This window comes from Mesoplodon mirus (assembly GCF_964341445.2).
Source record: "Mesoplodon mirus genome assembly, chromosome: 1".
Classification (NCBI taxonomy): domain Eukaryota; kingdom Metazoa; phylum Chordata; class Mammalia; order Artiodactyla; family Ziphiidae; genus Mesoplodon; species Mesoplodon mirus.
The window spans coordinates 83,963,534-83,976,276 of NC_138976.1; the positions used below are offsets into that span (position 1 = coordinate 83,963,534).

A 12,743-nucleotide genomic window follows, 5' to 3' on the forward strand; every position below is an offset into this window, starting at 1 on the left:
TTTGCCTGTTGTGGTCCTTATTGATTTTTTGGAGTTCTTTATACAGAACTTTGTCATATATTGCAATTATTTTCCTGCCTTGTGCTTAGTTTTTGAATTTGTGATTTTTCCCAAATAGAAATATATTTTTATATAGTTGAATCTATCAGTTTTTGTCTGTATGCTTTTTGATTGTTGTATCATAGTAAGAAAGGACACTACACTCCTACCTTAAAAGTATGTATACATGTACACAAACATTTTCCTACACTTTACTTTTAAAAACAGCATTATTATTCATTTTGGCATAGAAGTTTGAGGCTGGCACATGTAAATCAATGAAGTTAGAACACACTCTCTCACCATACACAAATATAAACTCAAAATGGCTTAAAGACTTAAACATAAGACATGACACCATAAAACTCCTAGAAGAGAACATAGGCAAAACATTCTCTGACATAAGTCATACCAATATTTTCTTAGGTCAGTCCCCCAAGGCAGTAGAAATAAAAGCAAACAAATGGGGCCTAATCAAACTTACAAGCTTTTGCACAGCAAAGGAAACCATAAACAAAAGACAACCTATAGAATGAGAGAAGACATTTGCAAATGATGCAACCAACAAGGGCTTAATTTCCAAAATATACAAACAGCTCATACAACTCAACAACCAAAAAACAAACAACCCAATCCAAAAACGTGCAGAAGACCTAAATAGACATTTCTTAAAGAAGACATACAGATTGCCAACAAACACATGAAAGGATGCTCAACATCACTAATCATTAGAGAAATGCAAATCAAAACTACAATGAGGTATCACCTCACACCAGTCAGAATGGCCATCATTAAAAAATCTACAAACAATAAATGCTATAGAGGGTGTGGAGAGAAGGGAACCCTCCTACACTGTTGGTGGGAATGTAAGTTGGTGCAGCCACTGTGGAAAACAGTATGGAGGTTCCTCAGACAACTAAAAATCGAGTTGCCATATGATCCAGCAATCTCACTGCTGGGCATATATCCACACAGAACTATAATTCAAAAAGATACATGCACCCCTATGTTTATAGCAGCACTATTCACTATAGCCAAGACATAGAAATAACCTAAATGTCCATCAACAGATGAATGGATAAAGAAGATGTGGTACATATATACACAATGGAATGCTACTCAGCCATAAAAAAGAATGAAATAATACAATTTGCAGAAACATGGATGTACCCGAAGATTCTCATACTAAGTGAAGTAAGTCAGAAAGAGAAATTCAAATACCATATGATATCACCTATATGTGGTATCTAAAATATGACACAATGAAACTATCTGTGAAACAGAAACAGAATCACGGACATAGAGAACAGACTGGTGGTTGCCAAGGGGGAGAGGGGTCGGGGGAGGGATGGAGTGGGAGTTTGGGATTAGCAGATGCGAACTATGATATATAGGATGGATCAACAACAAGGTCCTACTGTATAGCACAGGGAACTATATTCAATATCCTGTGATAAACCACAATGGAAAAGAATATGCAAAGAATATACGTGTGTGTGTGTGTGTCTATATATATATATATATATATATATATATATATATATATATATATATAACTGAATCACTTTGCTGTACAGCAGTAATTAACACAACATTGTAAATCAACTATACTTCAATAAAAAGAAGCGCGAGGCTGGACCTTTTTATCAAATGTTACTCCTAATGTTTCAGAGAAAGCATGGCCAAGTTGGTATGTCTCCTCCTTTTCCCACCTCTTCTGATTGATATAAATGAAATAAAGTTATATAAGAGCTAGGGGTACAGTACATTGTCTTAAGGTGTTCAATTATGGAAGTCAACAATCTAAGCTAGTAGAAAGTAAAAGTAGCTTTGTTTTACTCCCTTGAATTAATGGTATCTTCCCAAACATTTAATTCTTCTGGGACTTCCCTGGTGGCTCAGTGGTTGAGAATCGCCTGCCAATGCAGGGAACACAGGTTCAATCCCTTGTCTGGGAAGATCCCACATGCTGTGGAGCACCTAAGCCCTTGCGCCACTACTACTGAGCCTGTGCTCTAGAGCCTGTGAGCCACAACTACTGAAGCCCGCACGCCACAACCACTGAAGCCCGTGCGCCCTATAGCCTGTGGGCCGCAACTACTAAGCCCATGCACTGCAACTATTAAGCCCATGTGCCGCAATGGCTGAGCCCGCGTGCCTAGAGCCCGAGCTCCACAACAAGAGAAGCCACCGCAATGAGAAGCCTGCCCACCAAAATGAAGAGCAGCTCCTGCTCGCCACAACTAGAGAAAGACCGTGCGTAGCAGTGAAGACCCAGTGCAGCCAGAAAGAAAATAAAAAATTAAATTAAAAATTAAAAATACGAGAAAACTACTTTAAAAAAATTCTTCTGCTACAACTATAAATTACCATCCTCCCACTGCTATCATTTTCTCACTATTCGCAAAATTTTCCGGTCTCATTTAACTCTCTATCCCCAGGCCCTCCAAATTTAATGTTTGGTCTCGTGCTCTCTTCACTAAGAAATGCTTGATTTTCTTTGTCTCCTTTTCTGAATAACAGGCCTTTCTCCCTGGTGACTGTTGAAGTCAATTAAGCCCTGGTACACAGGGGAGAAGTCAACTTGAACATTTTCTTTTGCCTTTGGTGAGATGATTTAGTACACAGGCTCCTGAATATCCTGCGCTAACAGATCACAGTGGGGAGTCCACTGTTGGTGATCATACAGACTAACACAAGATGAGGTGCTGAGGCCAGCTGTGGCCTCCAGTAGGGACATACATCTGTAAAGGGGACTAGCTTTCTATGTTGTGATCTTGCACTGATAATGGGAACAGTCTGAAAATGCTTTAAAAGACATTCATTATGTTTGAACTTTTTTTTTTTTTTTTTTTAAGCCGAAGAGCCTCTTTATTTGTATTAAGTGTTAGAAATCACTCCCAGGAAGAAAATGAGGTTAGGTATGATTCATGACATATTTGATCACTAACATAGGCATAATTTAATCCTGAACATGCTATGTATTAATCTAGACTATTGATTTAGAGAACATTAGGTTGAATGCTACTAATTTAATTTGTAGGAGGAGTGCTTTCTAAATGACACTCGTCATTCAAGACATGTTTAGTATTATGCTAAATACCCAGAGATTTATAAACTAGCTTTTAATTTTCATTCCTAATATACCTTTCATCTCTCCCTTTTATGTTACTTAGTATCCAGTGTGGATTCAGGTTTGTTTGAGCCTGAAGTATATATAGTTTTGGGGGGAGGGAGCTTTTTAAGGAAAATAATCTTTTCTTTTCTTTTTTTTTTTCAAACTTTTACAAAAGCATATAATGATGTGAACATATTTCTAGGGACCCTTCCTGACAGAATGAAGCTTAAGTTCAGCTTCACATCTTTTGCCAGTATCACAAACTGAGAAAATTCTTCACTTTTTTCCTGTTGAAGTGTAGTTCAGTACAGTTGGAAAGAGCATAGCTGGGGTTCAGACACGGGCTTTCTCTATCTTCTTTGCTATTGCTAGAGTCCTAAGTACATCTTAGTCCCAGGCAACAAGAGTAACTTGCTCAATGGTCTTCCCACTTACGTTTTTTCATACACTCCGCCCCCCGGGTTTGAACTTTTACTTGTTAGAGGAAAGACATCCTGTACCCAGCTAAGAAAGTCTTTAAAGTTCTTCAGGTGACAACAGGTACGTAGTTAATTTGAATGTGAAAACTCAGCATACAAAAATACAAGGAAAAAATCATCCTTTCATACCACATCATCATTATGGCATAAGGTTGCTTGTGGGTAAAACAGAATAAGCCTAACACTTGACTAGTTAATATGCAGAGTTAAAACAGGGAATTGATTTTACAAGCTGGTTGCCTGTAGGCTGTGAAAATAATGCAAGACTGCAGATAAGTTAAGTGAAGTGACTACCTGATGATGTGGAAAAAATGTTAGGGCATCTTATTCACATAGGAAACTGTCTGTCATTAGGGGTTAGTTTTAGAAAAGATAGCTTAAACGAGGTCACTAAACATCGCTTAGCCTAGGAAGAAAAAATATAAGAGCACATGAGTGTTTCTTATAATGTTCTTATCAGAAATATTCAGGCTAAAATTCTCTATCATTTTTCCATTTCCCTTATGAAATGGCTTTGCTGAGGCCTGAATTATGGTAAAAATAACTCTGCGGTTGGTTTGGAAAACAGAAATAGGTCATCATCAATTTTCTGACCTTTGGATATTTTTAAGTTTATAGGATTAGTATAATAAAGTATTAAAAGAAAAAAAAAGCTCAGATCTCCCTTAATATGAAAGACTGGCCTGTTAAATCCTTCACTATCTACATATTTCTGATATCTTTGGCACTTCTAAATATCAAAGGAAGTCAAGCCTTAATTATGTCAGTACTTTGAATGATATTTGGACACAATTATTAAAGAAAATGGCTTGGAAGGGAAGACTAATTCAACATCTTTTGATAGTGAGCTTCAGAAATTTTCCATAAGCAAAATCACATTGTGGGCAAATAACCTGGCAGCAGTGTTTGGTGATCATCGACTGAATAAAACAGGCAAATCGTGTAAACATCCTTCAAGCACTTGGGAAATTAAGGGCCCTCAAGTCACCGGAAAATGGCTGGATAAAAGGGAATGTAAATGTGAGGGTGCGTTACCAGGCTGGACTTCAGGTGTGCTAGCCTGACCTAGTAAAAGATCCTCCTCTTCACTGTCAGTATATTTATGGAGAGGAACATGGACCAGGAGTCGAGGACAACAACTCGGGTTTTGAATGCTGGCTCTGACATTTACTGGCTATATGACCTTAGGTGAATTGCTTAACCTCTGGGGGTAACATAATACCTATTCATAGATTTGACGTGAGCATTAATATAGTTAATATTTATAATGCACCTAGCACAGATCCTGGCACACAGTAAGCACTATGAAAAGTGTTCATTAAATAAAATTAATTACTGACCAAACACTTGAAAGCCTGTGCCTTAAAAACTCCAATTTTGTTTAGAATGTATATGCCTAGTTCAGAATGCTCACACAACAAACAAACAACCAGAAAACCACGCAGCTTTCCAAGCATTAATTTCATACTTTGGGACGCTAATGTATTCTCTCTTTATAGTCAGTTATCTATATCTGCATGTTTATAAAATACAGCTATTCAGATGCACTTTGTGTTTTCAGTGTTTAATGTTGTTTTTAAAACAGTGTCTGAACATACATCTTTCATATGAAAATCAAGGTGGACTTAAAATTCAACTTACATTAAAATTCTCTCCTTTGAGTTGAAGACCTAAAAGCAGGGTTGCGGCTGTTAATCTGGTTCTTTCAGCATAACTGTGTCGACTAAATAAAAAGAACTGTGTCAGCAAGTGGCAGCTTTAATTACCAGTTTGCTCAGCCACCGCCACTTTGCTTGACAGTTTTACTATTTATAAAAAGAAAAGGTTCAGATGTGGTGTGACACAGCTCTCCAGGGCAACAGGGAAGTACAGGGGGAGGAGAGGGAGGGACGAGCAGGGTCCTGCCACAGCTGTCTTCTCTGGGATTTTAAGTTAAGGCTTGATTTTTACACTTGAAGATCTATTAGCAGAAGAAGGGCTGGGAGAGCTGGGGTCAGCTGGAAAGGATGGAGTAGCTGGGGAAGAGTGTCTGAGATGGCAGAAAAGAATATGAATTTAAGACCTTTCACCTCCTATTTGTGTATTTCAACCTACAGGGTCAAATATCCTGACAACTATAAAAATCCAAGACCATGATAAAAAATGCGATATAAAATCTCTACTTAAACATGATAATCTGTAATACAAGTAGTTTAGCCACTTCCTGTTTTCTTAGCTTGAGGAAATAAAGCTTTACACTCTGTGAAGGCAGGGTCTGAATCTGTGCTGGTTGTGGTTATAGCCCTGGTTGCTCAATGACCATTGGTTGACTTAAGTAATTGGATGATGACTCTCTTAATTTCATAACTATGTTCTTCTATGAAAGAAACTGCTGGAATCAGTATAGCTCTAAATAAGTCAGGGCATCATTCAATTGTGGTATTTCTTTTTTAATCATTTTCAAAGTGTATCAAAGCAGTAGCTGTAGCTAGGATTCTCTTACTTTCAAATTCAAATACTACAAAGTCAGAGAATGCCACCCTGTAAAACTGAAACTACATGATGCCATTTTTTAAAGCGAGTGCTTTGTATTTGTATATATTTCTTAACAAACGCAATTTCATTGAGCAAGAGAAAGAACTAAAATAAGACTGGTAATCATATCAGGAGTGCCAGTGTTTGGTCCAGCAGCTTTTAATTTTCTTCCTTTTTATTCTTCCCCCAGCACACCCTGTCCCATCCCTCCTTCCTTCCTGCTTTATTGGGGATATAGCACTAAACATAAGAAAGTCCCTGACCTTGTGGAGCAGACATCCTAGTGGGAAGAGAAAGAAAATAGAGATGCAAACAAATAGTTAAATGATATGATTTCTATTAGTGTGACACATGGAAAACAAAGTGAATACTGGGATAGAGAGTGACTAGGTGGTGGTGTGGGGAATGCCTTTGTTTACAGAGGTCAGGGAAGGCCTCCGAGAAGGTGACATCTGATTAAGATCTGAATAAAGAGAAGGAGCCACCCATGTAGGATCTGTGAGAAAGAACACTCCAGACAGTGGGAGCTTGTACAGAGAAACTGGTAAGCTCTAATTTTTCCACTTCTAATTTTATCTTCCAGATTAAATTCTCTTTCTCTGCAAACCCGGTCCCAATCTTCTTATAACACAGCATGTAACAGTTTCCCTACAACCCCAGCCAAGCACAAGGCCTGGCGTAAAGTAGGGGTTTAACAAAGGAGTGATAGCTATGTATGACCTCTGTGAGCCATACCTGTTCTGTCAAGCTCTAAACCGTCAATCATGTCCACCTATGACCTGAGATACAAACAGAAGCTTCTAGAAATCACAGAAAGGAGCCACCAGCAACACAATGAGAGGTTTGTTCCTAAAGCCACTTAGATGACATTAGATAAGATTAGATAATCTTTCACTTTTCACTTAACTTTGGCCTTGCCAACTGGGCAACTTACCATGCCCAGTGTACTCAAAAGAATCTGCTTCATCAGGGGTATCGAGTTCATCCACATTGATATCAATTTCATCTGGACTGTCCAAGTTATCATCAGAGAGAACAGACCCTTCACTTTGATCCAGAGACAGATTGATATTTGGGGCTGTGAGTTTGATTCTCTGAGGATGACTGCCATTAAGATCCAGAGAATTAGGAGGTTCTAAAGAAGATAAAGAACAACATTAAGTATCAGACCATACACATGGCTGCCAACAGTGGGTGTGGGACCCAGTGAAAAACAATTTTAAGGCCCTTTCAGCAAAGGCACACCTGCTAAAAGTCCTCATGTGGGATTTAGACTCCACTCTTGACCAGCAGGCCTCAGTACTGGCTCGCCCCGGCTACATCAGCCCTGGCCATGCAGAAATAGGAAGTGGGAGCCATTGCTAAACAGGCAGAGATCTAGTTTTTAGAACTGCCCTGTTCAGGTTTGAGAACTTGACATTGATATAATACTGAATCAAATTTTTTATGGTGCATATTACTTAAGAAAAACAGTTAAGCTTTACACATAACTTATAATGATTCATGTAGACTCCATTCCTCTGAAATGGAGGATACAAACTTTATCTGTAATGTTTACAGACACTCCCAAAATACGTCTTTTAGTTCCTGACAACTCTGTTGTGAACTTTCTTTGGCTTTTTTTTTTTTTTTTGTAATAAAACTGAGGTACCCTCCCAGATTACATTCCTTGATCAAGCAGTCATTACTTCTTATGCCAATATTGCTTGACATTGGTTCCTGTACCTTAGTGATAGTCTCCTCGTGTAAGGCTCATGGAATTAGCTCCCACTCTTTCACTGTAATATGCATCTTGCTGTTCAAGAGCCTTTCACTTAACAGAAGCAGAGCTGGAGAAGTCATTTTTAACCAAGTTGATCCCAACTAAACAATGTTAGAGAGATACCTTAACAAAAAATTCCAGGATTCCCTATCACAAAATGTTTTGAAGGCCATCTGGTATACCCATCAATTCTGGACTTCTAACTCTAGTCTTGTCTCTTGTCCTAAGGAAGCTGACACTGTTTCTTTGTCATTAAGATTTTTTTTTTCTGTATAGACAACACCTAAACTGTGTTCCATGTAATGTTTTTATGTATTACTTGAAAAAATGTTTCTATTGATCTGTCAGTTTGTAAAACATTGGGTTTCCATATTACAGGGATTCTCAGAGCTGTGCTGTCCAAAAGAAATTTTTTGTGATGGTAGAAATGTTATGTATATAACATTTTTGTTTTTCTTTTTGGCCACGCCACGCGGCTTGTGGGATCTTAGTTCCCCAACCAGGGATCGAACCTGGGCCCCCTGCAGTGGAAGCGCAGATTTCTAACCACTGGACTGCCAGGGAATTCCCACAATTCACTTTTTAAAAAGTGAATTGTGGACCTTGAAGAGTGGAGCAGATGTACAGTGGCTACCATGCTTATTTGGCCACAGAACACTTAAGAATAGTTATGTCACGTGATTAGTACTTTGAAGAATACACTTTAAATACTCGGGCAGAAATAAAAAATTGACTCCCTTCTTTCTCAATTCTAGGCTTGACTGATAACGTCAGGGTTCAGGATCTTGGTGTGATCCTGTAGCTGGTACAGTGCAAAGGAGTGAACCTAGTACAGAGTGAGAGCCACATAGGTCGCAACTGAAATTTTTTAAATTCCTTTTTGTATATGCCTTGGGTTGTAAAGTGTAGTTTGGGTTTTTTTGTTTGTTTTTCTTTTTTAATAATCAGGATACTGAGCATCCTCAATATTAAATCGCTAATTTTAAATATTCTCACACTTAAGTATAAATTGGTGAACTTAGATGTTAGAATTTGGTATTATGATAAACAGCAGCCAGTTATCACAGGAACTGAAAACATTGGCAGATCCAGGCATGGCCCAGGAGATAAAGGGTGGCCCACACTAGTTGATGATTCAAGTCAACTCTGAAATTAACCACATCAAGCCTAACACCTTCCGCACACATATTTATTTCCTCTCTTCACTTTTATCACTGATATCACAAGTTGGATGCACAGGAAATGGTTCTCTCACTGAATAATGAACATGTTTGGATATAGAACACTGCTGAAGAAAATGAATGAACGCTCTCTCACCAGGCCTCATGTCTGCAGCACTGGGACTCAGCATTCCCTCCTCAAAGGGGATGTCCATTCCCACATCCTCTGACAGTAGTCTGAAAAAACAAACAAACAAACAAAAACAAAAGAGTGTAAAAAATTGTGTGGGATTTAATTTTCTTTGAAAAGGAAACCCAGAGATTCCAGGATGGCATTTTCAATAAACCAGGTATGTGTACTGAATCCATTGTAGGTGGCCCTAAATTAGAATACAGACTTACTGCAGTTTCTGTGAACGAGAACCACGGACTCGGATTTTACTCTGTGCACAGAGCGAGTCACTTCTTCTGCCAGTTCTCATAAGTAAACACCTCAAGTAAGAAATTCAGAAAGAGGAGAAGCAAATAACTAATAAAATATACGTAAGGGGACATTTAATTTTTTTTTCAACAAGGGATACAATATATATGCTTTGGAGTAAGTACAGACCTGACTTTGTATATATCTCTTCCTCTGTGTAAATCTGAGCACATTACCTAAACTGCTGTGGGCAGAGGAAAGCATACTCTGCTGATCTCTATTTGTAAAACAGGGATATACCACCTGCCTCACTGAGTTGTTGAAAGATTAAGCAATGAATGTAAGGTGCCTAACATTCCTGAGAAGGTGCCAACTGATGTTATTTTCCTTCCTTCTTTGAATATTTAAAGATTCACTGTGAATTATAAGTTGGTGAAGATGGTTCTGGTCATGAGTTACCATCTTTTCTCCCTAATCAGTGTTGAACCCGGGACTGTTGAACCCAGGACTTAACCCACTTGGTAAGACTAGTGGAAGGGAACAGACAAATACTGGAGGAAACTGTGGCAAATCTATGCTCTTGTAGGAAGCTGATCACCGTTCACAGTAAATTCCCCTTGACTTATTTTTATCTCCTGACCCTCGTTCAGTACATCCCCATTTATCACGATTATATATATATATATATATATATATATATATATTTTAACATCTTTATTGGAGTATAATTGCTTTACAATGGTGTGTTAGTTTCCGCTTTATAACAAAGTGAATCAGCTATACATATACATATGTCCCCATATCCCCTCCCTCTTGCGTCTCCCACCCTCCCTACGATAATATATTTTTCTTCGTGGTGGCTTCCATGTAATTTCACTCATCTAGGGTGAATACGTCTGATGTAGGCACTAATCTAAATTTAAACATGATAAACCTTTCTGTTAAAGTTCTAAATCCCTTCCTCCCTCTCTCACTGCGACTCCTCTCCCCCTCAATCTGGGTCTACCAAACATTTGGAGTTTGCTTACCTGGATGATCAGTTTCTTCAGGATTCAAGTTAAGCCCCTTATTGTTAACAAAGCCTATGACGTAAACAAAATCCTGTGTCTCTAGTGATAACTGTACTTGCTTCATTTATTCAGCAAATATGTATCTAGTGTCTACTCTGTGCTAAGGATGTAGAAGAATGAAACAGACCAGCCTCATGCTTGTGGTGAAGACGGGATGATGGAGTTAAAATAATGAGGACTGTCACCAGCAATTCAGCGCTGCTTCCCTGAGAGAAATAAACGCCCGTGTCCTTAACCGTCAACCCCCCAGACCCCTTCAAAAACACAACCCTAGGGAGTTTCCTTCTCCATACACTTGTTGTGGCTTCTGCCCTGTATGTTCTCTGAAACGAGTCCTGCACCCTAGTCGAAAAACAGTGAGCAAGGGGTCAGCATGTGAGTCAAAGGCAATAAACGTATTGGCAGGATCAAGATAACCCTTGCCAGAGATGCACCACATGGGATGCAGCAAACCAGACTGTCCAGCAATGGAGGTGGGGTGGTAGGCAAAGAGAAGGCCTGCTCTAGGCCCCAGTTTGAAAGTCCTGGGACCCAGAGGGATAGCTGTCTAGGTTTCCCACGCTGTTGCAGTTTTTCAAATTTCCTTACAATGACCCCTTGTCATCTGAAGTAATCTGTGTGCGTTCTCTTTGACATCAACCCTGTAGTACCTGTAAAGTAGCAAAATGCTGTTGAGAGCAGCTAGATTCAAATCTTAGCTCTACCCCTTACTGTGTGTCATATGGCAAGTTACTTAATCTTTCTGTCCCTCCATTTCCTCTCCAGTAAAAAAGAGAGACTGTGCAATGCCTGAAAAGAACACTGAAAGAAAAAAATGTTATCTACTTCATTGTAGTTCTTTTTGCTATTATAATTGCCTTCTCCATTAGCCTTGAAGCTTCATGAGGACAGAAACCATGTCTGTCTTCTTTACTATTACATCTCCAGCACCTGGTAGAAATAAATACCCGATATATATGTGTTGGATTGAATTATTGAACTTGAAATCCCCTAAATGCACATGTACATTATTTTCTCTAGTTGCCTATGAGTCAACCTTAAAAAAAAAAAAAAAAGACATCATGTTTACTTGCTTCAGAGAGCACATAAGGGTGCCGGCTTTAGCTCCAAAGTAAATATGAAGCGTTTAAAAATAGACAGATAGGGCTTCCCTGGTGGCGCAGTGGTTGAGAGTCCGCCTGCCGATGCAGGGGACACGGGTTCGTGCCCCGGTCCGGGAAGATCCCACATGCCGTGGAGCGGCTGGGCCCGTGAACCATGGCCACTAAGCCTGCGCATCCAGAGCCTGTGCTCCGCAACGGGAGAGGCCACAACAGTGAGAGGCCCACATACCGCAAAAAAAAAAAAAAAGACAGATAGTATCAGTCTTAAAATTTTGTAGGTTTTGTTGATGTTTGTGAGTTATAGGCAATATCATGGAATAATTGAAAGGGTCCTAGATATGCGGTTATAGTCCTGGGTTACAGTTCTGCGGTTAGTACTGACAAGCTTATTAACTCTGAGAACATTAACTGACCGTCTTTGTGATTTTAAGTGAAGATAATGAATACCGAATATTACAGTGACTATGGAGAATAAACAATAAATAGAATACATAAGAAAATACTCTGGAAATTATAAAGCATTCACTAAGTGTAAGGTATTGTGTTCCCTCATTTTAAACATAATAGCAGGATCAGTGATTTAACTGAAGTCTGTGTCATGGTTGGACAAAACATATATTAAGGTTATTAAAATTGGGGTATCAGCCTAGGTAAGGGAAAATTTCAGTGCTGCACAAATCTCCATAGAGCCTATAAGTGCCCTGGACTCACTGAAGTTAGTAAATAGAGCCTTTGTCTCTCAGTGCCCCTTTACGGCACGGAGACGCAGTTAAGAAAGTGCTAGAAAACCAGAGGCGGCATACCTGAGGGAAAAGAAAAGCTGAAGCTGTGAACAGGCAGTGATGGGAAGAGAGGGACTCACAAATCCACAGATATTACAGAAGGCCGTGGGGAGTTTTTAGGAAACCCCAGGGACAGAGAAGGAACGCTGCACCAGAACAGCCCAGAGGCAAACCTGGCAGAAACCCAAGTTGTGCCCATTGTAAATACTTCAACCACATTCATACATTAGGTCTATAAATATTTGTAGAAATGAAGTGGACAGAGTAGTTGGCGATGGAACAGCATGGAGTTTTA

At 39.2% G+C, this 12,743-nt stretch overlaps 1 protein-coding gene across 4 annotated transcripts in view; it reads right to left on the bottom strand.

Annotated features, from left to right (window-relative positions):
• The window catches only part of PRUNE2 (prune homolog 2 with BCH domain), a 270,984-nt gene that overhangs the window by 39,930 nt on the left and 218,311 nt on the right, over positions 1-12,743 (bottom strand). For all 4 annotated transcript variants that reach the window (XM_082614415.1, XM_082614414.1, XM_082614413.1 and 1 more), the window contains exons 10-11: positions 9,230-9,309; positions 7,085-7,285 (exon numbers count right to left, since the gene is read on the bottom strand). In XM_082614415.1, the coding sequence (XP_082470541.1) occupies positions 7,085-7,285; positions 9,230-9,309 (281 nt within the window). The remainder of the gene's footprint in view (positions 1-7,084; positions 7,286-9,229; positions 9,310-12,743) is intronic.